We start from the raw sequence: 27138 nt of genomic DNA, 5'->3' as shown, positions 1-27138 counted from the left end.
GTTAGAATTCAGACACCCACCTGAGATGCAGGGCCTGGCCCTAGGTTGGGGAGAGTGCCCCGCAAACGCCCTGAGCCCGTGGCAATCCTGGAAGGGTCTGGTCCCTTCAGGGGGCAGTGCTGGGAGGGCTGCGGGGGCCAGCTCTGTCTCTCCACAGCTGGGGCTGCCCGAAGCAGAATTACACCTTCAACGAGTCGTCCTCCGAGATCAACTGGTGAGTGTGCCTCCCAGTTCCTGCTCAGAGGTCCGGGGCAGGGCGGGGTGGCCAGAGGGTGACCCTGCCCAGGCCCCTGGGACAGATGCCCAGTCACAGCCAGAGAGCCTCCTGGGATCCGCAGGACCTGGCTGAGCAGTAACAACACTGGGCTGGCCCCGCGGGGTACAGCCCGAGACCCTGGGAGCAACCTAAGGGTGACAGCGGGTGTCACCAGGAGCTGGCTTGGCCCAGCGCCCTTCTGTGATGCCCTCCAGCCCCAGGGGCCCTGGGTGAGAGGAGACAGACAGGGAGGGTCGGCTGCTGCCTCTGCAATTCATGAGCCTTTGGCCAAAGAGAGCAGGTGCAGCATTCAGGCAGTGAGAAGTGACCCCAGAGCAGCGGGGGCGCCTGGGCCGGAGGCTAGAACGAGCTCCAGGGCCTTGGCCCTGATGGAGGCTTCTCCCTTCCAGCCTCCCCAAACCCACAGCCCCGCTCTCGGCCTTACTCTCTCACCCACACCCCTCCCCTGGCACCCCGGCCCAGCCTTGCAGGTCAGTCGTGGCCCTCCACAGCAGCAGGATGGATCTGCCAGGCCCTGGCCACTGTTCCCAGCCTGGTCACCTGTCCCTGGGAGGCAAGAGGGTTAGGATCGCAGGGACACGTAGGGACACGCCAGCCCCTCCCTTCACATCTGGCCCTGGAAGCCCTTCCTTTCTGGCCCAGTGTGGGCAGGACAGCTTCTGAGCCCAGCCCAACTCCCGCCCAAAGGAAGGCCTGGGGATTTCAGTCTCTGTCCCTCGGTGGAGAATGTCACTGCCTGACACCCCGGCTGCAGCAAGGGCCCCCGAGGGTCAGGCCTTGGCCATCTGGGCCTGGGGAGGGTGGGCAGGGTCAGCACAGAGCTCGCCCCTCATGCTGGTCTCACCCCAACCTTTGTCCAGAGGCTGCGTCTGGGCAGGAACACCCCCTCCCCTATGTCACTCTCCTCAAGGAAGCTACGTGGGTTATAGTCAAGGAAGGACCTGAGGTCAGGAAACCCGAGAGCATGGATGACCAGCACAGTCCCCGTGCAGAGGCACAGGAACCTGGATGAGAAACAGTGGCTTCCTGGGGCCGCCAGGCCTGTCCCCAGAGCAGCCTTGCTCAGGCCCTGGTCTCACAGACCCCTGCCCGAGGCCTCCTTTCTGGAGGAAGCCCCCCTCCCCTCCTGCTCTCAGCCCCTCGAGGGCAAGGCTGCCGCCCACTGTCCAGCTCAAGGAGCAGCCTGGGATCGGCGGAGGCCCGTATGGCTGGGGACCCCCAGCCTGGGGCTCACCTCCCTCTCTCCTCAGGGCCCCCATCCTGTGGGTGGAGAGGAAGGTGGCTCTGTGGGCCATTCAGGTGAGTGGGGTGTGGGGGCGCACCGCTCTGGGTGGGCCCTGCTGCCCACCTGGCCCTGCTCAGAGGCTCCATTATCGCCCTACCTCAGGTCATCGTGGCCATCATCAGCTTCCTGGAGACCATGCTTCTCATTTACCTCAGCTACAAAGTGAGTGCCCCCTGGCCTGGCCCTGCCCCGGAGGACCCCGCCACTGACACCCTCCACCAGCCCCCTCCTCCAGCCCCTTGCACCCCTTCCCTCAGCCCTCGGTCTCACCCCTTGACTTCCCACTGGCTCAGTTTGTCTCTCTCCTCAGCCCCCGCCCCACCCCGGTGCCCCCTCCTCTCCACCCACTCTGAAGCCCACCCCCTTGGCTCCCCAGGGCAACATCTGGGAGCAGATCTTCCGCGTGCCCTTCATCCTGGAGATGATCAACACGCTGCCCTTCATCATCACGGTGGGTGAGCCGCCGGCCGAGGCAGGGGCCGCCGAGACCCCTGCCCCCTGACCCGTCTCCTCTGCAGATATTCTGGCCACCGCTGCGGAACCTGTTCATCCCTGTGTTTCTGAACTGCTGGCTGGCCAAGCACGCCCTGGAGAACATGATCGTAAGCCACTCCCTGCCCCCCACCCCCACCACTACCTCAGCTTTGTGAGGTTCCCCAGGACCCCTGGGCACTGCTTGCCATGCCCTGGTCCTGGCCCGGGGGAGCTGGCCCGCTCCCTTGGTGCCCAGGCCGGTGACCAGCGGACACATGTGCCTGTCACCACAAGAGGCCCTCACGCCTCCTTCCTGACTGGCCGGAGCCCCATCCCTGATGCCCCGGGGACAGTCACTCAGGCCTATCCCTGCCCCCGGAATCATGGCTGGGGGAGGAGGAGGGTGAACATGCACATAGAGAGGGTGGGCCCCAGGACCCCGGGTCACAGCAGCCCCTGTGCTGAGCAAGGACCATTTCCTCCCAGGGCGCCCCCCGCCACACACCCACCAGCCCAGGCCTTGGCTCACCTCATCCCAGCTGCAAAGGGAGGGGTCGGGGCTGAGATCATGGCCTCTGGCCTATACATGGCAGGGAGCGAGAGAGCTGAGGTCAGACGGAGTCCTTCCCCTGCTCGCTCACCTGTGTGTGTCCCGGACCTGCGGCGGGAAGGGCCATGGGCTCTGGCCCAGGCTGAGCTGCTGATGGCACCGTGTCCCGTCCCACAGAATGACTTCCACCGCGCCATCCTGCGCTCGCAGTCGGCCATGTTCAACCAAGTCCTTATCCTCTTCTGCACCCTGCTGTGCCTGGTCTTCACGGGGTGAGTCCCTGCAAGCGGCTGCCCGCCCATCCCAGGTAGACCTGGGCCCTTGCATCCAACAGGCCGGGCGGGCCTCAGAGTGGCAGGAGGCGGCCCGACCGGGACGGAGGGCCAGGAGGCAGTTCAGGGCCCACGTTCCAGACCAGAGCTGCCCAAGTCCAGCTCCTCCAGGGTCCAGGACATGGGGGAGGGGCACTGGCTCTCGGCTGGCTGGGGACCCTGGGCTCAAGGCCCAGCTGAGAATAAGGTCTGGGAGCTGCCAGAGTGAGAGGTGGGGGGCCTGAAGGGGAGACCCCATCCCCCTGCATGCCTGCCCCAGGCCAGGACAGGGGAGGCCCCAAGGCCACGTGCCTCCTACCCTCCCTACCCCCCACCAAAAAAACACATAGACCTGAGTAGAGCAGGCTGGGGTGTCTGCAGGGTGGGAAACTCCAGGGTGATTCAGCCCGCCCCCTCCCTGCAGCCAGAGCGTCCACCCTGGGGAGGGTCCCTGAGTGCTGCCCCGCGTGTGTACTGTGGGCCCCCCAGGCCCTGCCAGCAGCACCTCCCAGCCTGGGGACAGGACGTGGGGCCACTGGAGTGGCAAGGAGGACTGTCCAGCTCTGTGCTGGGCAGGGGGCTGCGTGTGCCCCATGCCGTCTGACCCCTGGGTGAGGATGAGGCTCTGAGGTGGGTGGCAGGTGGGGCTCACAGCCTGCGTAGCCACATCCGCCCCCTCGGACCTCAAGCTCACACTGAGCCCACGCAGTGCTATGTCCACGCTCGTGGCCAGTTTTCCAAGGGCCTCAAAGGAGCCTCGGGGCCAGAAAGGAAGGTCAGGTAGGAGGGAAGTGCTGGGTGTGCCAGCTCTGTAGGCCGGGGTTGGGAAGCGCCCGGCTGGACTCAGGCCCAGGCTGAGGGCCGTGGGGGTGACAAATGACAAGGAGCTGCGGGAGGCAGAGCCTCACTCTGCGAGCCGGGTGGCCGAGGCCCCACCGCCGCCCCTCCCCGGCTCTAGGACCTGCGGCATCCAGCACCTGGAGCGCGCGGGCGACAACCTGTCCCTCCTGACGTCCTTTTACTTCTGCATCGTCACCTTCTCCACCGTGGGCTACGGGGACGTGACGCCCAAGATCTGGCCGTCCCAGCTGCTGGTGGTCATCATGATCTGCGTGGCCCTGGTGGTGCTCCCGCTGCAGGTGAGCCCCGCCCAGGAGCAGTGCCGACGGGGGTGGGGGACACGGCTTCCTGGTGGGGTCTGTGATCAGTGAGGCTGCTGTGTCAGGACGGGGCGGGGAGTGGCGCTCTCAGACGGCTCCCCAGGACCTTTGCCGAGTGTGCAGCAGGAGGGCTGCCAGGGTCTCCCTCAGGCTGGGAGTCAGGAGTGCTCAGCCGGTGCAGCAGCAGCTGCTTCCTGCCTCCTGTCACCTGTCACCAAGGCCGACCTGCCAGCTGAGCACTGTGGGGGCAGTGCGGGACTCCACCTGTGTTTAAATAAAAGGTAGAGGCCCAGAGGGGGGCCAGGCAGCTGTAGGCACTGCCCCCTGCAGCCCTTAAGAGGGCAGGAAAAGGTCCAGGGAAGGATCAGGACAGACTGTAGGGAGACAGACCTCGTGGTGGACACTTGGGGTTTGGGGGGATGGGGGCAGGGGAGGCACCTAACTGTAGCTACAGCAGGGCCCAGTCGACCCAGGGGTCCTCTGGTGACTTTGAGCTCAACTCCTCACGCCCATTCCCACCCCCACCGAATAGCTCAGAACCCCAGCCCCAGCTGACACCTTCCCCACTTCCGCCAATCCAGAGTGCCCTGTACCTGCCAGGAAAGCCAGCGTCACCCTCTGTCAGTGATGAAAAAGGATGGTCCCAGTCACCATCCAGTGTTCTTCTTTTTTTATTTACTATTTCTTTATTTGGCTGCACCGGGCCTTAGTTGCAGCTTGTGGGCTCTTCGATCTTCATTGTGACTTGCAGGATCTTTAGCTGTGGCATGTGGGATCTAGTTCCCTGACCAGGGATCAAACCCAGGCCCTCTGCACTGGGAGCTTGGAGTCTTAGCCACTGGATCGTCAGGGAAGCCCCTGTCCTTCATTCTTCCTTAAACCATGTTCACCAGTTAGTGTCCTTAGCGATGATGACAGTGAAAACGCCCACCGGGAAATGTCCCTCCCAGAGTAACAATGACAACAGCTGACAACATCCCCCCCGCTCAGGGCTGAGTCGTCACATGGTGCTTCCTGTAGCTGTTGGAACAAAGCCCCCCACAAATGAAGGCTGGGGGCTCGAACCAGAGGAATTTAATCTCTTACGGGCTTCTCCACTGGCTCAGTGGTTAAGAATCCCTCTGCAATGCAGGAGACCCCAGTTCGATTCCTGGGTTGGGAAGATCCTGGGTTGGGAGAAGGGAAAGGCTACCCACTCCAGTATTCTGGCCTGGAGAATTCCATAGATTGTATAGTCTATGGGATCACAGAGAGTCGGACACGACTGAGTAACTTTCACTTCACTAATTCTGTCTGATCTCATCTTAATGCATTACCTCTGCAAAGACCCTATTTCCACATAAAGTCACATTCAGAGATTCTGGGTGGACAGGATTTCAGGGGTCATTGTTGGGTCCTTTACAACTAGGCCATTTGCCCCTCACTGCAGCCCTGGGAGACAGGCACTGTCAGGCCACTTTGGAGAAGAGCTGCGCACCTGTGCCATGTGGGGCTGGAACCCAAGCGTCTGCCGTCAGAGCCCCGACTGTACAGGTCTCAGGGATTACCCTGGAGTCTCTGGCCCCTCCCAGCAGGACCCAGTTCTGTGCTTCAAGGCCATAGGGTCTTGTTAGTAGAACCTAATAGGTACTCAATAAATTCAATGAGATGATCTCAACCTAAATATAGTACATCGACCAGAGCAGGTGAGCGTGAGTGGAGGTGGCTGCTGGCACTGATTTTAAATCATGTGGGAAAAATGAACGTCCTCAGTGCTTGGGCTGAAAACAGTCGGAGACTTTCATGGGACCTGGCTGAGACGTGGAATCAGACTGTAGAGGGAAGCCCTGGGTGGGTCAGCACCGCGGACAGCTCCGAAGGGCCCTGGCATCCCCCTCACCCCGCCCACCTTTATGTCTCTGTCATTGTTCTATTTTTAAAAAGGGTTCCTAACACCCAGAGCTCATAGTCAGGAGGTGTGGGCCAAAGTAGATGCAGGCTGCTGCCTCGAATCACCCATAACCTTGACTTGGGCTCAGAACCACGGTACTCAAAGTGTTCCTTCCATATGGGAAGTCTGGGTTGCTAATTCTGTGGCTGAGAATTCCCTAAGACGCATCCAGGTTTCTCCAAATGTGTCTCAGGCGTGGACAGAGACCCAAAGGTCATGTAGTTACCTGGATGTCCAGAGTACATGCTTTAGCATCCACTAACGATCAGTTGGCCATCTGGGGCCGGGAGCTGGACCTGCCGCATATCTGCTACCCCACACACGGGCCGGACCATCCACTGTGCCCCCACCTGGCCCCTTGGGTTACCTGTGCCACAAATATCCAAGGCCTTCCAGGACATGCTCGGGACGGGGCTCCATTCTCGCCCTGCCTCCTCTGGCCTGCTCTAGTCTCCAACCTTCATGCCCGGCACAGGCTGGCTATCAGCCTTCTTGCCCTGCCCTGTGCTGTCGCAGTTCCTGGAGCCCCAGGCCACCTGGCGCTCACACGCTTTACCTGCAGTTTGAGGAACTCGTCTACCTGTGGATGGAGCGGCAGAAGTCGGGGGGCAACTACAGCCGCCACCGGGCCCAGACGGAGAAGCATGTGATCCTGTGCGTGAGCTCCCTCAAGATCGACCTGCTCATGGACTTTCTGAATGAGTTCTACGCGCATCCACGGTTGCAGGTGAGGCCCTGCCCATGGCCCCACCCTGCTGCAGGTGAGGCCCCACCCACAGCCCCATCCGGACCCAGAACCCCCTGAGCCCTGGGGGCCTCTGTTTCCCTGCCTGTGGGGTGGAGTCTGGATGGTCTTCCACATTGTAGGGGGTGGGTCTGTGGCGTCCTGCCTTTCCTTCCTGCCATCACAGAGAAGGCCGAGGGTCCCGAGAGGCTATACGGAGGTGAAAACAGTAGGAAGGCAGGGTGGACAGGGAGCCGGCGAGCTTGCCAGGGGGCTGACTGTGCCCTACCTGTAGGACTACTACGTCGTCATCCTGTGCCCCACGGAGATGGACATCCAGGTTCGCAGGGTCCTGCAGATCCCCCTGTGGTCCCAGCGGGTCATCTACCTCCAGGGCTCCGCGCTCAAGGATCAGGACCTCATGCGGGCCAAGTGAGCGCCCGGGTGCGGGGAGGGTGCGGTCCTGTGCCGGCCAGCCGCCAGCCGGGAGGGGCCATCAGCCGGGCGGCAGCTCCAGCTTTGTGCCTGCTGCCAGTCCAGGCCAGCCGGGCCCCTCACTGACCCCCGCACAGCCTCCTGGGCAAGCATACCAGCTCCTCTCCCACCTGCCTGGCTATTTGTTTGGGGGCAAGGCGGGGGCTGCTACTGCTGCGCCTTGGGTGGGAAGCTGAGGCTGTGGGTGGATATTCTTATAAAGACGAGGTGACAGGGTGACTTGAGGTAAGGAGACTGAGTTGTGAACAGAACTTTCCAGAATCTGCTGCAGCACATTCTGAGACACCTGGGAGGGGGTCACCCACCCCCGAAGGGCCCCCCCCCCATCCCCCTGCCACTCGTCACCATTTTATTACAGAGCCTGATGTAACCTTCGTGGGGAAACGGTGAAATGTGGGTTGTATGGAGGCCAAGGCAGCAGAAGCCTGGGTAGCCAGGGGCCCCATCCACCCATCTCCTGAGCCCAGGAATCAAGGGCCCGACAGGGACCAGTAGGGGGTGCAGGGTGATGGGGAGGGAGGCGCCAGGCCTCCCTGCCCTGGGGCAAGTGGACCCTCTCTCGGGCGGCCTTTCTGCAGCCAGGGGCTGGGGGCGGGGCATAAGGGGAGCAGACCTGGCCACCCCCAGACCTCTGGCAGCCTGTCCCAGGAGGACACAGGACAGCAGGCGGGCTCCAGCATCTCTGCCACCAACTGCACCCCCTTCCATGCCCCAGCCCCACCCTGAGTGTGTAGGGGCCCATCCTCAGCCCATCCAGGGCTGGTCAGAGCGAGGCGGGGTCCTGACGGCCCAGACAGACCTGGTGCTTTGCAGGATGGACAACGGAGAGGCCTGCTTTATTCTCAGCAGCCGGAACGAGGTGGACCGCACCGCGGCGGTGAGTGCCCCCCAGCCACCGGCCCCCCCACCTGCCCGCCAGCCAGAAGGGCAAGTGCCCCTCCCCCAGCCTGCTGGCTGCCCTCAGCAGTGACCGTGGCCTCCCTGCTCAGGACCACCAGACCATCCTGCGTGCCTGGGCCGTGAAGGACTTCGCCCCGAACTGCCCCCTCTACGTCCAGATTCTCAAGCCTGAGAACAAGTTTCATGTCAAGTTTGCAGGTGCGTTTGGCCAGGAGGGGGGCACCCGTGTGCTCCAAGGGGAGCATGCTGGGGTAGGGGTGGGGTTGAGGCAGAGCCCATGCAGGTGCTGCACCTGGGAGCATGGGGGTCAGTGAGGGCAGGGGCCAAGGGCGGGGGAGGGGCAGGAATACCGTCTGATGAGCACCTCTAAGGTGAGTAGATCTATCCTGGACACCTGGGGGGCAAAAGGTGTTGCCAGCTCCCTCCCCCCACCCCCAGCCCTGGAGCTCTCGGCCAAGCCAGGGAAACAAGCACAGAAGAGCCTGGAGAATTAACAGGCTCGGGAAGGTGGGGCGCTGGAGGGAGCCTTCTAGGGAGACAAGGGGGCGCCTACCGTGGGGGATAGTGAGAGCCACTCAGTGACCCTGACCTTCCTGCCCGCAGAGCACGTGGTGTGCGAGGAGGAGTGCAAGTACGCCATGCTGGCCCTCAACTGCATCTGCCCGGCCACGTCCACCCTCATCACCCTGCTGGTGCACACGTCGCGCGGCCAGTGAGTTCTGTCCCGGGAGCACCACGTGGCATGCAGTGTGCTGCCCGGGAGAGGAGCAGACCCTGGAGGCAAGGGATGTGTTGAGGAGCCTGTGATGGGAGGGGGTGAGGAGCCCGAGATGGGAGGGGGTGGCGACCTGGGAGGACCCAGCTGGGAAGCAGTAGGTGCCTTGCCACTTGAGGAGTGGGAGCTAGGGGTGGCCTTGGGGCTGCAGGGAATCACAGGCAGGGCCCTCCATGGAGCAGAGGGCCTAGTGCGGTGTGGTGGGGGGGGAGGGCTCAGGAGAGCCACCGAGTCTAGAAACAGCGATAGGGGCAGGGGCAGGGGGGTGGTTGGGGGGGACATGCTTGGCCTGTGAGAGAAGGCACGTTGGTGTTCAGCACCTGAGCTGGGGTCCCAGGTTGAGTGGGAGGTGAGGGGCTGCCCTGGGACAGAGGGGTGCCATCTTCTCTCTAGCAAGACACCCCAACGGGTGGCCTTGGCTCCTTGTGGGGCCTGGGCGGCCCTCGGGGAGGGACCAAGCAGATGTAAGAGGACCCACAGGCCACAGAAGCCTGTCTTGACTCTGAAACCTTTTGATGCCCCCTAAAAGCTGGACCATTATGTTCACAGCTCTTTAAAACTGGCCGAGGGACCCGTCAGGCCACACCCGGGTCTGGTCTCCCACAGATGGGAGGGGCGGGGTCAGGGGTCACGTTGGCTTCCACCCACCCTGGAAGCCTGGAAGCGGCCAGGCCAGGCGGGGCGACGGTGGGGGTGACGTCCTGCCCGCGCCCCAGGGAAGGCCAGGACTCGCCAGAGCAGTGGCAGCGCATGTACGGACGCTGCTCGGGCAACGAGGTCTACCACGTGCGCATGGGGGACAGCAAGTTCTTCCGCGAGTACGAGGGCAAGAGCTTCACCTACGCGGCCTTCCACGCGCACAAGAAGTACGGCCCCTTGCCCCCTGTTCAGGCCGGGAGGGAGGGAGCGCTGAGCGGGACTCGGAGGCGGAAGTGGGCGGGGCCTCGCCCGTCGTCCGGTGGGTGGGCGGGGCCTCTGGGCCGGACGCCACGCCCACTCAGCGTGAGACCAGCGCCCAGCGCCTCTCTCTGAGCCAACCCTCGGTGGGTCTTCGGGTCGAGCGGGAAGAGGTCCCGACCCCCACGAGGAGCCCGAGAGGGGCTGCTCTGGGCTCCACCCCCGTCCGTCCGTCCGCCCAGGTACGGCGTGTGCCTCATCGGCCTGAAGCGCGAGGACAACAAGAGCATCCTGTTAAACCCGGGCCCGCGGCACATCCTGGCGGCCTCCGACACCTGCTTCTACATCAACATCACCAAGGAGGAGAACTCGGCCTTCATCTTCAAGCAGGAGGAAAAGCAGAAGAGGAAGGGCTTCGGGGGGCAGGGGCTGTACGAGGGCTCGTCCCGCCTGCCCGTGCACAGCATCATCGCCTCCATGGGTGAGGCCGGGTGCCCGCTCCCGGCTGGGCAAGCGCGCAGGGGCCCCACCCGGAGACCCCGGTCCTCAGGCCTGCACATAACCCTGGGCAAGCCCCCTCTCTCTGGGCCTCAGTTTACACATCGGTCCGGCAGGGTCATCCCTGCCTTCCTGTGGGGACATCACGGTCAGCACTGGGAGGAAAACCCCCAGGACAGTCCCAAGAGGGGCTGCCAGCCAAGTCCAGCCACTCTGTTCTAGGGACAGTGGCCATGGACCTCCAGAACACGGAGTGCCGGCCCACACCGAGCGGCGGGGGCGGCGGGGGCAGCAAGCTGGCGCTCCCCACAGAAAACGGCTCAGGCAGCCGGCGGCCTAGCATCGCGCCGGTGCTGGAGGTGGCCGACAGCTCGACCCTGCTGCCCTGCGACCTGCTGAGTGACCAGTCAGAGGACGAGATGACGCCGTCGGAGGACGAGGGGCTGTCCGTGGTGGAGTGAGTGTCTCGGGGCGGGCGGAGGACAGATGCGCTCCACGGGAGAGGGGAGGCACAGCGTGTGGGTGCCTGGTGCCCAGGAAGAGGGGCCGCCAGCACTGGGCTGGACCCACGCTCTGAACCAGGCTTCCAAACAGCTTCTGCGGAGACCTTGCTTGGCAAGTGGAATCTGGGGCCCCAGCTCCTGGGCAGGAAGGCTGTGCTGTACCCCCTTCGCCCCTCATCCTCCTCAGCCTCGCACTCTGGGCGGGCAGCCAGACCTGAGTACCACGGCCTACTTGACCAAGGCGGCTGCACTCTGGGCACAGTCTGAGGAGCCCTGGGTGAGGTGCCGTCCAGGCCTGGAGACTGCTGGCCCACGCTGAGCTGTCATGCTGCCCTGGGTTTGAGTCCAGATCTTCCTCTGAGATCATGAGACAGAAAAGACCCCAGTGTGTCCTGGAGTCTCAGCCACTTGGCCTTGCCCCAAACAGATAGGCAGCACCTGACCCCAGGGCCATGGCCAGTCACAGGCCTGCATGGCCTGTCCCTCCTGGCTGGGCTGTCAGTGTGCTGTGGCCACTCTCTGCTCCTGCCTCTGTCCCTGGGGTGGAGTCAACGTACTTTAAAGACAGGCTGCTGGGGACTGGCTCCAAGATCAAGGGGGCTCTGCAGGGCTCCTGCACACTCGGAGCAGGTGGCAGACTGGCCTCTGACGCTGCCTCCCTTAAGCCAACTGGAGGCCGAGCAGAAGGCCAGCCCCTCTTCAGGTGGCTGGCGGCCTACCACCCTACATGTCTGCACTGGGCACTCAGGGGACAGCTGGAAGGTGCGGGGCAGCCTGTGGGACAACCAGTCCAGCCTGGCCACCAGTAGAACAGGGGCCGAGGGCCAGCATCTGCCCCAGCGTTAGGGTACTGGGAACACCAGGGTAGGGGAATCCCTTAAGGCTCTTCCATGGCTCCTAGGCCTGTGTGAGCTCATGTGTGTGTTTGTGTGTGTGTGTGCATTGCATGGAATCTTCTCTGATCTCCAGGGAACAGATGGAGGTCCTGGTCACAGCCTCCTTCCTGCCTAGGGGCTGAACATAGAGGTCCTAGGACTTCCTGTGCAGGAGGGACTGTGGGGAGGCTCTGAGTGCCCCACCCCAGTCTGGTCTGCGAGGCCTGGTGCCCCCGTGTGGCCACCCAGGGTGTGGGGCACGTGTCTGAGGTTCCTCTCTCTCCCACTCCTCCAGGTATGTGAAGGGCTACCCCCCTAACTCACCCTACATCGGCAGCTCCCCAACCCTGTGCCACCTCCTGCCCGTGAAAGCCCCCTTCTGCTGCCTGCGGCTGGACAAGGTGGGTCACAGCAAAGATGGGGAGGCAGCAGGGACCCTGAGGACATCCTGAGTCAAGTCCACCTCCCCGGTGTCTATTTTTGTTGAGAGGGACACATTCCCTCCCTCCTGCATCTGCATGAGTGTCTGAGGCGAGAGTGTGCCTCTCCTGACCACAGTCCACTTACCAGCACCAGGATGTGTGTGTCGGACCCTCAGCCCACAGTCCAGCTGCCCTTCTGGCCAGAGCCAGTCCTGACCCACTTCTGCATGCCCGCCATGCCTGCCTCCCTCCATCTCAAGGCTCCTCGCCCCCACCTTCCCTGGGTTTCTCCCGTGTTTGGTGAGCGTAGTCATCGATTTGGTGGAGCGTCCCTGAAGGGGGGCAACTCAGCCTTTGCATGGGGCGGGGACTGGTCCCCCCAGAGGTGCCACATCCTCTGGAGGCCTCCCTGCGATGCTGCCTTAGAGCACGTGGTTCGGGTCCACACCTGGTCTCCCTGGAGGAAACACAGCTTCACCTCTGCAGTCAGGATGTCACTGGGGGGAGACACGTGGGGGCGGGGACATAAGCTGCTCACCACTGGCCCCCTGATGCGTTTCCTCTGTAGTTGATGGATCGCAGGTTCCAGTTCCTTCCATGATTGTGTCCACTTTTCCCTGTGAGGAGGTTCTTCCCCTTTCTTAGCCGTTTGTGTACATCAGTGTGGACTCACTGTTTCACTCAGTAAACCCACTGTGCATTACCGCAACATCGGCTTTCCATGTGGATCCTGCTGGTTTTGACACTCAGACTTTCCTGGTTTTGCTGATGGGGCCTCCAGGTCTTTCTGACGCTTCTCCTGGTCTGTGAAGATGTCTGTGCTTCTGAACTAATGGTGCCTGCCCCCCCAATCTTGTTCCTCCTCCAGTCCTGGGACTGGCTGCTGCTCCGAGAAACCTGATTCCTGTTAGTGGAAACCATGTTTAGAAGCAAGATGGGGATTTGGGGTGCTCACTGCTGCCCTACATCTGAGCCTCTCCTCAGAGAGCTAGAAAGTGGGCATACACACAGCAGAATGTGTACACACATGACACAATGTGCACACACAGAAAATGTGTACACACCACTTGACAATGTATACACATATGACAAAACGTGTGTGCACACAAAACATACACATGCACACACAACACAATGTACACACACGACAAAACATGTACACACAAGCATGTGTACATTTGCACACGCTACAGAACAGTCACACACAGGGCAGAACATGTGCACACAAAATGTGCACACACATGCACACACTATGGAATGTGTGTACGCATGACCAAAGGTATGTACACACACGTGTACACATGCACACAGTACAGAATGTGTACACAGGACAAAACACGCACACACAAGATGTGTATACACATAAGACGTGTACACACGAGAATGTTAGACACATAAATGTGCACACACATACAAACCATGTACACATGCACACACTACAGAATGTGTACACACATGACAACATGCACATTCAAAACTGTATACACACGAGAGAATGTGTATACACATAAGATATGTGCACACAGAAAAGAATGTTATACACATAAGAAATGTGCACATACAAAGCATGTACACACATGCACACACTATGGAATGTGTATATACATGACAAAATGTGTGTACACACGTGTACACATGCACACGGTACAGATTGAGTACACAGGACAAAACATGCACACACAAGATGTGTATACGTACATAAGAATGTGTATACACATGACGTGTACACACTAGAGAATGTTATACACATAAGAAATGTGCACACACATACAAACCATGTACACACATGCACACACTATGGAATGTATACATACATGACAAAATGTATGTGTACAGAGAAGGCAGTGGCACCCCACTCTGGTGCTCTTGCCTGGAAAACCCCATGGATGGGGGAGCCTGGTAGGCTGCGATCCGTGGGGTCGCTGAGTCGGACACGACTGAGCAACTTCACTTTCGATTTTCACTTTCACGCATTGGAGAAGGAAACGGCAACCCACTCCAGGGTTCTTGCCTGGAGGATCCCAGGGACGGGGGAGCCTGGTGGGCTGCCGTCTATGGGGTCGCACAGAGTCGGACACGACTGAAGCGACTTAGCAACAACACACACAAAACATGTATACAAATGCACACCCTACAGAATGTGTACACACAGGACAACATGCACACTCAAAAATGCGTACATGCACATGAGAGAATGTGTATACACATAAGACGTGTGCACACACGGAAGAATGTTATACACATAAGAAATGTGCACACACGTACAAGATGTGTACACACGCACACACTACAGAATGTGTACACACAAGACAAAATGCACAAACACAAATGTGTCCACGCACACACATCTGTGTCTGCATCTGCTAAGGCCGCAAGCTCACACAGACACCTCCCTTCCCATCCCCGCAGGGCCGCAGCTCGCTCTGCGGGGTGTGGTGGATGGCTGGCCTGTAGCCCTGGTGACACCAGGTGCCATTTGGCCTCGGGCTTCCCTGGAGTACCCTCCCTCCCCCTCCATGGTTGATTCCAGCGTTCTCCCCTTCCAGGGCTGCAAGCACAACAGCTACGAAGACGCCAAGGCCTACGGCTTCAAGAACAAGCTGATCATTGTCTCGGCGGAGACAGCTGGCAACGGGCTGTACAACTTCATCGTGCCGCTGCGCGCCTACTACCGGCCTCGCCGGGAGCTCAACCCCATTGTGCTGCTGCTGGACAACAAGTGAGGGGCAGAGAGGGCAGGGCGCGGATGCCCTCACCTGCGGTGGGGAGTGAGGGGAGGGGCCCCACCCCGCCTGCCCCCTCCCACACCCTGGTGCTGCTCCATCATCCTCCCCATGACCATGAACCTCCCCCAGAGTGCACCCCCAGCACCTCTACCCCAAGAGGGCTGCCAGCCCAGAGCTCAGGGTCCAGTCTCAGCTGTCCTGCCTCCCAGAGCCTTGGTTTCCTCTCGGGGACAATAAAGAGCAGCCCCGTTGGCCTCTAAAGGCCCCCCCAGTCCAAGCGATCACAGTCCTGGGGCCCCTGCTCTGCCCAGGTCAAAACTGGTGTTGGGTGGGGGAGCCGGTTGGATGCCTTCAGGCCGTGCTGTGCCCGCAGGCCCGACCACCACTTCCTGGAGGCCATCTGCTGCTTTCCCATGGTGTACTACATGGAGGGCTCCGTGGACAAGTAAGGCGCCTCTTGGCAGGAGGACCCCCGCCCCGCTGCCCTCCGCCCGGGTGGGTGCCCAGGGCCGAGCAGGGGGCAGCCGCACCCACGGGCGTGTCCCCACAGCCTGGACAGCCTGCTGCGGTGTGGCGTCATCTATGCAGACAATCTGGTGGTGGCGGACAAGGAGAGCACCATGAGTGCCGAGGAGGACTACATGGCCGACGCCAAGACCATCGTCAACGTGCAGACAATGTTCCGGTGAGGCGCTTGGGCCTCCCTGAGCTCCCCCTCGTCGGTGGCCAGGGGCCCCACCCAGAGCCCCTCCCCACGTCCATGACCGGGCCCACCCACCCCCCAGGCTCTTCCCCAGTCTCAGCATCACGACCGAGCTCACCCACCCGTCCAACATGCGGTTCATGCAGTTTCGCGCCAAGGACAGCTACTCTCTAGCTCTCTCCAAACTGGAGAAGGTGAGTGGCCCCTCGCGAACCACCCCTTCCCCTTCTGCCCCCACGTGAACTGCCCCTTCTGACTCTGCCCAGCTGAGGACCTGCACCCGGCCTGGAGGGCATGGGTGCCTGCCCTCCTCCGGCGGGGTTCTAGCCCCATTGTGAGGCTCTTGAGCGTGCAGCCCAGAGACTTTAGGGTCCTCGGCCAGGAGGGCACATCATCCGCCTAAGGCAAGGTCCATCCCGGCCTTGTGCGTGGCCAAGGTGGCTCGTTATACCAGAAATTACTAGCCCAGTGACACCAGCGCTGACACCACACCCGCGTCAGAGCCGTGTCTGTTCTGTCAGACACCGGCAGGGATGTGTTCATCCTGGCACAGATGAGGGCCCTGGGGCCAGAGCGGGGAGTGGTTGCCTCAGGTCACGCAGTTGCTCAGAGGCCAGGTCAGCAGGTGCCTGGGGGGCACGGGGACCCTCCAGGGACCGGCGGTGCTGTCCTGGCATGTTCGTGGACCCCAGGCCCTTCCCAGCCCCCTGTCTGGGTCAGTGTAGCACTGCCCTTCACTGAGAGGCAAGGCCATGCTCAGGTGGCCCCAGGTGAGACCAGGAAACAGGTGGGCTGCTATTGAGGAGACCCGGCCAATGAAGTCAGGGGCAGTGACCATTCCCTGCAAGCCCAGACTGGGGTCCTTGTCGGGGGGCAGCTTGCATCTGCATGGCTGACCCCACACCAGGCCAGGCCTGGCCCCAAAAGCAGACAGAGGGGCAGCGTGGAAGCTCCACCTGCCCAGAACCCAGGTGGACAACGGAAGTGCGTTTTGCCAGGAGGCCCATGGTGGCCCCAGAGCCCCTTGATTGGTAGCCAGAGGCCTCAGGGCTCTCTTGGCATGCACCCCACACAACAGCCCGTCGGAGCCCACTCAGAGCCACTTCCTACCAGCCCGTGAGCTGGTCCTCCGTCTGCTCAAACTGGGACTGTGGGCATCGGAAGCAGCCCTGGCTGGGACTGTGTCCAGGTGCTTGGGCCAGTCTGACCCTGTTCAGGCAGGATGACCAGCACAGAACTGGGGTCAAGGCTGACATCCCGACGCTGGTCCTCACTTGCCACCAGTTGCCCATGGGCCTTGCACCCCTACCTGTTCAGCCAGTGTTCTTGAAATAGATCCGTCAGCAGACTCTGCCCTTCCACAGCAGACACCACAAGTGCACCCCTACTCTGCCCTCTGTGGCAGACATCACCAGTTGACCACACCTTCCACCTTCCCCTGCAGCATCACCTCCAGGGAGAGGCAGGGGCAGGGTCGGCCACTCCCCACCTCGTCCTCTGGTTTTGTGATGGGGAGAGAAGTCAGCAAGTGTGAGCACGTGTGACCTGGGGATGCTGCAGCCCAGGGTTGAAGGCCATGCTGATGGATATGCTGGGCAGGGCCAGGCATGTGCAGTGCCTGGGGGCTGAGAACAGAGGGGCACAGAGCCACGTGATCCACCCCCTCTGGAGAGATGGTCAGAGCTGGTGCCTCCCCCGACCTCTGCACACAGAAGATTCCACAGAGGATGGGGTGGGAACATGGCATCACGCTGTACGTACAGCCTGGATGAGGCAAGTCCTATTTCGTGAGCGGAAACTGCAGAAACAGTGGAAATGCTTCTGTCATTCAGATCAACGTGCTTCCCCGAGATCGAAGTGGCACTAGGGTGGGGGTGGGGGGAGGATTCAGAAAGGCATGGAGGGCAGCGGCTGCATCTCCCTGGAGGTTCTCAGGAAGGTCTCCCAGAGGCTGGGCCACTGCCCACCCCGTCCCCAGACTCAGGTTCCTGGTGGCATCATCGTTTCAATAGCCTCGGCACCTGTGACAGTGACGCCGACTAGGGCCCAGCCTGCCCATTCAGTCCTGCTCCCTCCAGCCACGTGGCTCTCAGAAGGGCTCGTCCCATGTCTCGCTGTGACCTGTGACCTTGGAGCTTGGGCTACAGCCTCCAGCCCCTCCATGGCCACTGCAGAACAGGCAGCATGAAGCCACTGAGACATCAAGCCTTCCTTCGTCCCCGGTCTCGAGCCTTCCTTCGTCTACGGTCTCCCTGGACCAGCCCTCGGTCTTTTCTTCTCAATCCGTTCACTGTTCTTAGTGAAGGGAAACCGACAGCGTTAATGATCTTGGGAGTCTCCCCGTTTGTCCTCATAGCGTGCAACGGGAGTGTGCAGCCTGGAGTCAGCAGGCCACGTGGGTTGGATTCCAGGGCTTGTCCGTGATTCGTTCTTCCGGGACGGCAAAATGCCGCTCAGAACTGACACACTGTTACCCGCTTGGACACCCACGTGCCAGCACGCCCTTGGGCTCCCTGCTGCTAGGGAGGGACAGAGGTGAGGCCCGCTGCCCCAGTGTTTGTCTGCCCTGCCGGCCGCCAGAGTTTGCAGGAGGAAGCTGCCACAGCAGGAAGCAGCTCCAGGAAAAGGCCCCGGGAGGGCTCCTGCGTCCCACCTTCTGTCTGTGTGGAGTGTGTCCTGGTCCAGAGGGAAGGATGGCTTCCTGAGCTCAGAGCCACCCCTCAGCTGTAGGCCGACTTCATGCGGTGGAGACGTGCACCAAAAAAGTTCACGTCCCAGAACCAGCACGGAGTGGGGAACACGATTCTGTGAAGGATACTGAGATGGAGGAGGCCCTGGTTCACCCCGGGGCCCCATGCCATCACCAGGGTACTCGCAAGAGGGAGGCCAGAGGTCAGCCTGCCAGCCCTGGACGTGGAGGTAGGGCCCAGGGCCATGGTTGGCTTCTAGAAAATGGGAAAGATGCAGGAAAGGAGTCTTCTGTCCGGGCGGGGTTCGAGGGGGCATAGGTCACCAGCGGGAGCCCTGCAACACCTGACTCCAGCCCCACATATCCGATTGGACTCTCGAAGTCTGATACCGTGAGAGAGGAACCATGTGGTTCTGAGCTGCGGGTCTGAGGAATCCACGTGGGGCCTCGCTGTGCTCACAGGGGAGGCAGGAGCTGTGACACACGTGTCGCTGCTCACACGCACGCCTTGCTGTCCTCACCACCTCACTCACAGGACACGAGCTCCAGGACAAGTTTCTATGAGAGTCAAGGGCCCAGGGTGGCAGCGGCCGGGCATTAACCCCAGCACGGGCCCCTGGCTCTCGCGAGCAGAGCCCTGAGTCCTTACTCCCGGCTCCAGCCCCCAGTATCTGGCAGACATGAGCCAGGTGCTTGGCCTCTGTGTGGGGGCATCTGCTGGCCTGTGTTCATACACTCACCCCACACACGTGCACGTGCGCACACACCCTGGGCTGCCTGCCCTGTGCGGCTGTGGCCGCGGGCACCAGCCCGTCTGAGCCCCCCTGTCTTGCAGAGGGAACGTGAGAACGGCTCCAACCTGGCCTTCATGTTCCGCCTGCCCTTCGCCGCCGGCCGCGTCTTCAGCATCAGCATGCTGGACACACTGCTGTATCAGGTCAGCCCGGGGCTTGGCTGACATCCGGTCCTGGGCCACGTCCATCCTGGGTCCCCAGGAGACCCAGTGGGACTGAGTGGCTCTGGGCCCCGTCCCTGACCGGGAGCCACAGGGGTTCACCCCTGAGCGTCACCATCCTTTCCTCCCAGGAGGGTGCTGGCCTAGGGTCACCCCAGCAGCCTTTGGGTTTCTGATCCCTTCTGACCTAAGGCGCGTGACCAAGCGAGCTACCAAGGCCAGGAAAGGCCTCCTGGCTCCGTCTGCTGGCACACTGTGCAGGGGACACTGTGGGTGCCCGGCGGGCATGTCCCGCCAGCGGGTGTGGACCTGTCCACGACGCCGGCCTCACTGCGGCCCTTCTCCTCCAGTCCTTCGTGAAGGACTACATGATCCCCATCACCAGGCTGCTGCTGGGCTTGGACACCACGCCAGGCTCTGGCTACCTCTGTGCTGTAAGTGCCTGGGCTGGAGGGGGGCGGGGCGGGGCCCGGAGGGGGTGGGGCGGGGCCGGAGGGGGCGGGGCGGGGCCGGAGGGGGCGGGGCGGGGCCAGAGGGGCGTGGGCGGGGTGGGTGGGGCCTGGGCGGGTGGAGGGGCGGGGCTTGTGGCGGGCCGGGCCGGGCAGCCTCGCCCTGCCGGGGAGGCAAGCGCCGCCTCTGCGGCCCGAGGCCGGCCCAGCCCAGGCTCTGCGTTGCAGATGAAGATCTCAGAGGACGACCTGTGGATCCGCACCTACGGGCGCCTCTTCCAGAAGCTGTGCTCCTCCAGCGCCGAGATCCCCATTGGCATCTACAGGACCCAGAGCCACGTCTTCTCCACCGAGGTGCGGGGCAGAGGCCTGGGGATCTGGGCCCTTTGGGGGTCAGGTTCACAGGCACCCCCGTGGTTCCTTGGGCGGCTTTAGGGGAGGGGAGAGCACCGAGGGGCCCCCGCGAGTTGTGAGCCCACGGGGGGGCTCAGACAGCCTCGGGGGTCAGGGCAGTAGCGCCACAGGCACCCAGGAGGCTCTGGTTTCCTTTGCAGCCCCATGACCTCAGGGCCCAGGTGAGTGGTCCTTTCAAGCCCACAAAGAGTGCCTGAGCCCAGCCCCCCCGCCCGGGGGTGGGGGTGGTCAGGAAGCAAGTTCCCAGGTGGCAACGGCGAAAATGCAGCTCAGAGAGGACTCAGCATCACTCTCCTCCCCCCTGCAGATGGGGAAACTGAGGCCAGGGTGGGAAGCCCAGGCACCCCCTGCCCCCAGGCTGTCTGCCCCTCAGGGCACGGCCCCCATCCTGGCAGGTACCCCTTCCTCCCCCCATCTGTCCCCACTTGCACACCCCCCAGGCCCCCAGGTCACCCACCAAGCCTTGCAAGGCTGTGCGCATCCCAGCCCACCATCGGGCTGCCCCTGTTCTCCTGCCCCAGAGGTGAGGAAACTGAGTCTCCTAGAGGGGGGTGTTCCCCCACCACCCTACTGTGGTAAAGTCAGAACACGCAACCCCAGAGAGGTGAAGGGAGGCCCACCTCTCACCAGCAGGTCAGGGACGGGCCTGAGCCAGAGTTTGGGGAGAGGAAGGGACTTCTACCTGAGAGAAGAAGGGCCTGGGGTACCCCTGGAACTGTGACTGTCCTCCCCATTGCCCCAGCTGCTCCGTGGGTCCCCATGGTCCTCTGCCCAGCACCCGTTCCTCTTCCCTGTACCCCCCCCCCGACCCCTGTCCCCGGACACCCTTCCCCTCCCAGGCCTCACCCCTCCTCCCCGGCCAGTCCCAGGTCTCGGTGAGCGTGGAGGACTGCGAGGACACTCGGGAGACAAAGGGGCCCTGGGGCGTGCGGGCGGGCACGGGCGGCGGCAGCACCCATGGCCGGCACATGGTGGGCAGCGACCCAGCCGAGCACCCGCTCCTGCGGCGCAAGAGCCTCCCGTGGGCGCGGAGGCTGAGCCGCAAGGGCTCCCGGCACACGGGGAAGGCGGCAGCCGAGTGGATCAGTCAACAGCGGCTCAGCCTGTACCGGCGCTCGGAGCGGCAGGAGCTCTCAGAGTTGGTCAAGAACCGCATGAAGCACCTGGGGCTGCCCACCACTGGCTACGGTAAGGGGCAGGGCGTCTGTCTGCTCTCCTGGCCCATGTGGGGAGGGGGGCTCCCCTAGATCCAGCGCCAAGCCCCGCAAGGAAGGGTTCATTCACCCTCTGCTCTGGGGCCTCCGTTTCCACATCTGTAGGAAAAAAGATGCCTATTGCCTGAGCCAGTAGGCAGCCGTCCTGGAGGAGGCGGCTGTGGGTGGGGGTAGCCTTGCTAGGCTCCCTGAAAGCCAAAGGCACTGGCCTCAGCCAGGGGGCAGATTGACCACCTCCAGCCGGTCCTGCCGGGATCAGGAACGCAGGACCCCACCTTGTTCCCCTGAGAATAGGAACAGGGGCATGGCGGGGACACCCCAGAGCCCTGGCCACCCCTCCTGGACCCTCCCTGCAGCCGGAGCTCGTGCGGGATAGGGGCGGGGCAGGTCAGGGGCCCAGCATCAGGACCTCCACTGCTCCTGGGGCAAGACCACCCCATTCCCGCGACTTCAGGGCGGCGCCACCAGGGCGTTTGTCGTCGTCGGCAGATTTTCTCCGTAGCTTGATTCAGGGAAAAGTTTGTGACTCTGACCGTGAACGGGGCTGGGGTCCCCGGCCGGGCCTGAGGGGACTGGCCGGCCCCTCCCTCACTCCAGAGATGCTGCCTCTGTTGATGGGGCTGAAAGGGGCCCAAGCCCGCCACCCCTCCACCACAACCTGGCCTCATCCACACCCCAGGCTGGGTGGAGGCTCTGACCTCCGCTAGGCTCCGTCTCTGGGGGACTCTGCCCCACACCCCACCCCGGGCCTGGCTATATTTTTCTGGGCACCCACTCCCCTACCCCGCCACCTGCTGCTCACCTCCTGGGTCAGGGGCCCTCAAGCCCCTCCAAGTGGGACCAAGCGGCTTCGGGCTTCACCCAGAGCCACCCAAGTGTCTCTTGGGTCTGGCTATATGCCAGGCGCAAGGAGATCACCAGCCAAGAGTGCCGCCTAGCCCCTCCCGGCCACGCCCCTGCTGCACGGCATACTTGTCCACTCTGTGCCCTTTCCCCGGGCACGTGCTGTCACCCCGTCCTGGGTGGTGTGCTGGTTGCTCAGGCTCCCAGTGGGGGGTCCCGTTTCAAGGCCCCATGTCACACCCTGGCAGGTAGACACTCCAGCCCAGCTGAGCCCCAGAGCAGGCCCCTGCCCCTCGGGGCTCCCCTGGGCCTCCCCGCCCCCCACGCGCCCCCACCAGAGCTTGGCAGACAAAGAGCTGACTTCTCGTCTGGGACAGACAGGCCGCCTGTGGCCTGCGTGCACCTCCCATCCCCGCTCTGCCAGACGCTTCCTCCACGCTGCTTGCTGACCTCAGTCTCTCTCTCTGTTTCTGTCTGTCCCTCTTCCTGTGTGTTCCGTAGAGGATGTAGCAAATTTAACAGCCAGTGATGTCATGAATCGGGTAAACCTGGGATATTTGCAAGGTAATTCTGCTCCGGAGGCCAGAGTCTGGCATAGGGGGCGTGCCAACCCTTCCTGACGGTCCACCCGGTGGCCGCCCGCCCTGGCCAGGCAGGCAGACAGGGCGAGACACGAGAGAGGGGCCCTGCAGGCAGGGCCCCATGGCTCCCAGGCTGCCCCACTGCAGGGACCCTAACTTTCTCCCCATTGACTGCTGCCTTCAGCACGGCCCCCTGCGCCCCAGCCCTTCTGCCCACTTAGCTGTCTGAGATAAGCCCTGCTCTGGACACGCAGGCAGCCACCGGCCGGCCCCTGGGAGCCCACCCAGCTCTTGAGAAGCACTGGCATGGAGCACCCCAGGCCAGGGTGCCCGTGCCCCCAGTGTGGCGGAGCACAGTGAGACCTGAGCTGGTGCCTGGGGCCTTGGGGTCTGCAGCACCCTGTGCCTTTGAGGGCCACCCAAGCCAGGTGGACGGTTGACCTCCACTCCCCAGCTGGGGCTTCATGAGATGGGGGCCTCTTCAGTTGAGACAAAGTCTGATTGTACCACATTTTCATCCAGGCACTCAGGTGCTGCTTGGGCCCCTGTATCTTGCAAGAAGACACCCCGCAGTCCCCAGAACTGCCCCACGACCCCAACAGGAGTCAGAGTCCAGGCCCCAGACCTCACTGCTGGGACCCTTTCTTTACCTGGGGGCTCCCCAGGCTCAGAGCTGTGCAGGCCTCCTGAGCCCAGGTGGGGGTTAGCTCAGGCGGGCCGGTTTCTGAGGATGGCCGGGGCTGACAAGACCTAGGATTGAGAAGCTCTGGGGTGCACTGCGGGGGAGCTGTGGGGCGGCCCGGGAGGCAGAGCCCTGACTGCACCCTACCACCCGCCCCGGGTCCCTGCGTTTTTCCTCACTTGCACCCACGACCGTGTTCACAGCAGACTCCCCACTAGGCCAGCGCGAGTCCGAGCCTGGGGCTGCCCCCAAGCAGCAGGGCTGGGTTGCCACCTCCCTGTGGCCGGCTGCACCCCTACTTCTTGCCAAGGCTCGCAGGCAGGGTGGCTGCAACAGTGACCCCGCAACAGGGTCACTGCGTGTTGTTTACTGAGCCCCTGCCCCTGGTGTGTGGACATCGAGAGGGGCCTGGGCCAGGACCTAAAACCAGAGGAGAGGCTGGTCCCAGGGGGCTTCAGGGTGGTCCTCCAGGGGAATGCCACCACAAAGCACCCCCCAGCTGGGTGCAAATGAGAGAGGAGACGCCCCCAGCCGTGACATGTCGAGACAGCCCCTTGCACACAGTCACCCCTTGGGGGAGGGCTTCAGTTGCCCCCAGTTCACAGTTCTGGGGCAGGGGCTCCAGAGGGGTTGTCGAGAGACTGGTCTGCGGATCCAGGGAGGAGCCCCCACGGAGGCCGGAATGCCAGGTGCGGAGGCAGGGGAGCTCTGCCTTTGGTCATGGGCCAGCCCCCAGCCCCACACCAGGCCCTCCCTTGGAGCACAGCAGGTGCAATGAGGCCGCCCCTTCTGGGAAGTCAGGGTCAGGGCCTCGTGGGTCACCCAGTCCCCGGGCGCTACAGCTGGACCCCATGTGCCTCCCCCCACCACCTCTCAGCCCAGCACCCCCAGAAGCACAAAGCTGGGCCCAGCTTGGGCTGGGACGCCCCATAGCCCGCCCGCCAGCCTGCAGGGTAGAAGCAGGGGCCATGCTGGGTGGGGCGGGTCCAGTGAGGCAGGGGCCATGCCCACCCTCTGCAGCCCCGCCCCTGGGTTAGATGGACAGGTGACCCTGTCCCTTGTCAGCCTCTCTGTTTTCCTTGTTCTTGGTGGCTGTGCTCAGGGGTACAGGGTCCACCAAAGCCTTCCACTCCTGCCCGCACCTCCGCTGCCCCAGCCCTGCTCTTTGCTGCCCTCCATGGACATGCGCCGCCTCTGTGAGCCAAGCCCACCGGTGACCCCACACGGTGGGAGGGGTGGGGGTCAGGCCGTCCCCTTTCTGGGCGGGGACACGAGCCTGGACCAGGTGATGTCTGTGAGCCCCGCCCCCCGTTCGGCCTGCACCCCCACCCCAGCTGTCCCCTGAAGCATGCTGGGCTCCACCTGCTGCCGTGGGGGTCCCGAATCCAGAGTCAGATTCGGCCCTGAACTCGCCAGTTCAGAGAAGTGAGCCGCAGCACCCCTTGCTGGCCCGCCAGCAGCTGTCCCACCTTCCCTGAGTCCCTGACCCCCATGGCCAGGGAGCCCTCCCAGGATGGGAGGGGCCGGTGCAGACAGAAGGAGGTGGGAGGAGCCGGGGCAGAGGTCACCCAGGGCCCTACCCACCGCCCCCCTCAACCAGGGCCGTCCGCCCCAGTGCCCAGTCCTGGGTCAGGAGGTGCCTTTAGGCATCCCCAGATGTGTAAACTGAGGCCACGAGCCATCCACCTCCTGCCACTCACTGAGCGCAGGGTCACTGCTGGACAGTGGCCAGCCCAACCCCATAGTTGGCCAAAGAGACATCTATGCGGTGACCAGGGTTTCTCTAGAACCAGTTCACACCCCAGCGGGTCACATCCTGGGGCCACCCCAAGAGCTGGACGCTGGACTGGCTGTATCAGTGGTGGGCAGTGGCCTGGCCCCGTGCGTGCCTGAGGGGACCTCCAGCAGGGTGAGCCAGCTGGACTCTGGGCTGATGCTGCTGGACAGGTCTTGGGAAACAGAGGGCAGGCCCTAGGTTGACAGCTGAGGAGGGAACTGGGGGTGGCCTGCACGGGGCAGGGGTGCTTGGAGGGGGGCGAATGAGCCTGGGCTGGGTGTGTGCACAGGTGTGCTCCACACTCAGGGTGACCACCTCCTAAGACGCTGGTGACTCAACAAGCTACGGGGATGGGCAGGGGTGGTGGCTGCCCCTGGCCCGTGCAGTGCTGGGCTGAGGCCCACGTGGGTCGGAGGACTGGCCAGGCTGGGTTCCCCAGGACGGGGCTCGGGCAGGACGGCCCTACAGCCAGGAGGATTCTGCAGCTGACTGGAGCTGCCAGCTCCTCGGGCCCCGGCGGAGCAGAGATGGGCAGGGGCTGAGGGGTGACCGCCCGCTGGGCCCTGTCTCCTCCGCAGACGAGATGAATGACCACCAGAACACCCTCTCCTATGTGCTCATCAACCCCCCGCCTGACACACGGCTGGAGCCCAACGACATCGTGTAAGTACCGCATCCTCAAGCAAGTGTAGACCGCTGCCCTTCACCACGTGGACTGGCGCTGGGCACCCACATGGGCGTCCAGCCTGGCCTCCTGGGCAAAGCGTGATGCCAGCGCCCTCCACCCTTCCCACAGGTATCTCATCCGCTCCGACCCCTTGGCCCACGTGGCCAGCAGCTCTCAGAGCCGGAAGAGCAGCTGCAGCAACAAGCTGGCCTCCTGCAACCCCGAGACGCGGGACGAGACACAGCTCTGATCGCCTTGCGGAGTCCGCAAGCCCGTGATGTGTGAGCACGGGGTCCTGCCTGGCGCCCAACCCCGAGATGCTCCCGGGATTGGGCCAGAGGGAGCGGACCTTAGCTGGGTGAGGGCTGGGGCTGCCCTGGGCACCGCCGGATGCTGGCGGGAAGCCTTTTTAACCTGTTTTTATGAATCTGTACAACCCTGATCCTTTGCACAAATGCACCGCAACTCGTGACCGGATCTGGCCACGGCGGAGGGAGAGGAGCCGGGCTGGACCACGGGCTGGGGTGGATCAGACAGGTGCCCGGGCCAGGGGCTCACACCACGACAGGAGAGGGACGCTGCAGCCCGAACTCGCCATGTTTCCTCAGTCGTGGACCAGTCTAGCTTGTGGCTCTTGGCCAAGCCATGGGGTGGGAGGTCGCCCTTCTCGCCCAAGTCCCTCCCCTGTGCGCTCATTTGAGAAGGAAATGGAAGGCAAGAGGGTCTTCAGCTTGGCCAAGCCCCTGGCCGCAGCAGGACGGGCTCTGGAGAAGCGTCAGGGGGGCCCTGTCGCGCCCTGGGGATCCTGCAGCCCATGACTTTGTGGAAGAGACTTGGACAACTGCCTTTTCCTCTATTTTTACGCTGAACTTTTGCAGCTGCACCATCTGACGCCCTTTTAAACAAGAAATCTGAAGCACAACGTGGCCACTGGGCTGCCAGCCCACGTCTCCAGGACAGGGACTTCTCCTTATCAAGGGAGGGACTCTGGGCATCACCTCAGTTCTTTTGTGACTGTTGCTGACAGGTTTGCACGCTCAGTGCTGGAAACTTCCATTAAATGGATGCGCTCTGCAGACAGGAGGTCCCCTCGTGAGGCATTCTCTCCATGGTTGCATGCTCTGGGCCTGGGTCTGCCCCAGCCGCCTAAGGGTTAGGAACAACCCCTGGGACCCCACAGGAAAGCCCCCAACCCAAGGAAATGTGGCTGGCCCAGGTCCTCCCCAAAAGCAGGAAGCAAGTCAGCCAGAGCAGGGGTCCCCTGTGCACTCCCCCATGCAGGGGTTCCGGGCCGAGCCTGGGGACAGGTCTGTGTGCCTCCCCAGCACAAAGACACCCCTGTTGGTTCTCAGCTGGGGGCTC

The 27138-nt window shown here is 62.8% G+C and overlaps 1 protein-coding gene across 17 annotated transcripts in view; it reads left to right on the top strand.

The window, feature by feature from the left end:
* KCNT1 (potassium sodium-activated channel subfamily T member 1) overlaps nt 1-26859 on the top strand; it is a 70614-nt gene extending 43755 nt beyond the window's left edge. For 4 of the 17 annotated variants that reach the window (XM_042245484.2, XM_042245479.2, XM_027966202.3 and 1 more), the window contains 28 exons: nt 158-214; nt 1528-1576; nt 1665-1724; nt 1939-2013; nt 2081-2164; nt 2764-2858; nt 3856-4036; nt 6550-6714; nt 7007-7143; nt 8020-8083; nt 8196-8304; nt 8710-8818; nt 9598-9747; nt 10021-10259; nt 10499-10733; nt 11950-12055; nt 14623-14795; nt 15176-15247; nt 15353-15487; nt 15588-15699; nt 19030-19131; nt 19500-19583; nt 19827-19952; nt 20153-20173; nt 20876-21200; nt 22571-22633; nt 25688-25772; nt 25906-26859. In XM_042245484.2, coding sequence (XP_042101418.1) covers nt 158-214; nt 1528-1576; nt 1665-1724; nt 1939-2013; nt 2081-2164; nt 2764-2858; nt 3856-4036; nt 6550-6714; nt 7007-7143; nt 8020-8083; nt 8196-8304; nt 8710-8818; nt 9598-9747; nt 10021-10259; nt 10499-10733; nt 11950-12055; nt 14623-14795; nt 15176-15247; nt 15353-15487; nt 15588-15699; nt 19030-19131; nt 19500-19583; nt 19827-19952; nt 20153-20173; nt 20876-21200; nt 22571-22633; nt 25688-25772; nt 25906-26026 — 3334 coding nt within the window. In that variant the 3' untranslated portion in view covers nt 26027-26859. The other 13 variants (XM_027966206.2, XM_027966201.3, XM_042245473.1 and 10 more) reach the window with 7 other exon arrangements.
* Nucleotides 26860-27138: the final 279 nt, after the last annotated feature.

This window comes from Ovis aries, chromosome 3 (genome assembly GCF_016772045.2).
Source record: "Ovis aries strain OAR_USU_Benz2616 breed Rambouillet chromosome 3, ARS-UI_Ramb_v3.0, whole genome shotgun sequence".
Lineage (NCBI taxonomy): Eukaryota > Metazoa > Chordata > Mammalia > Artiodactyla > Bovidae > Ovis > Ovis aries.
The sequence above is the reverse complement of the archived record's forward strand: the minus strand, read 5'-3'. Positions and strand labels throughout refer to the sequence as shown.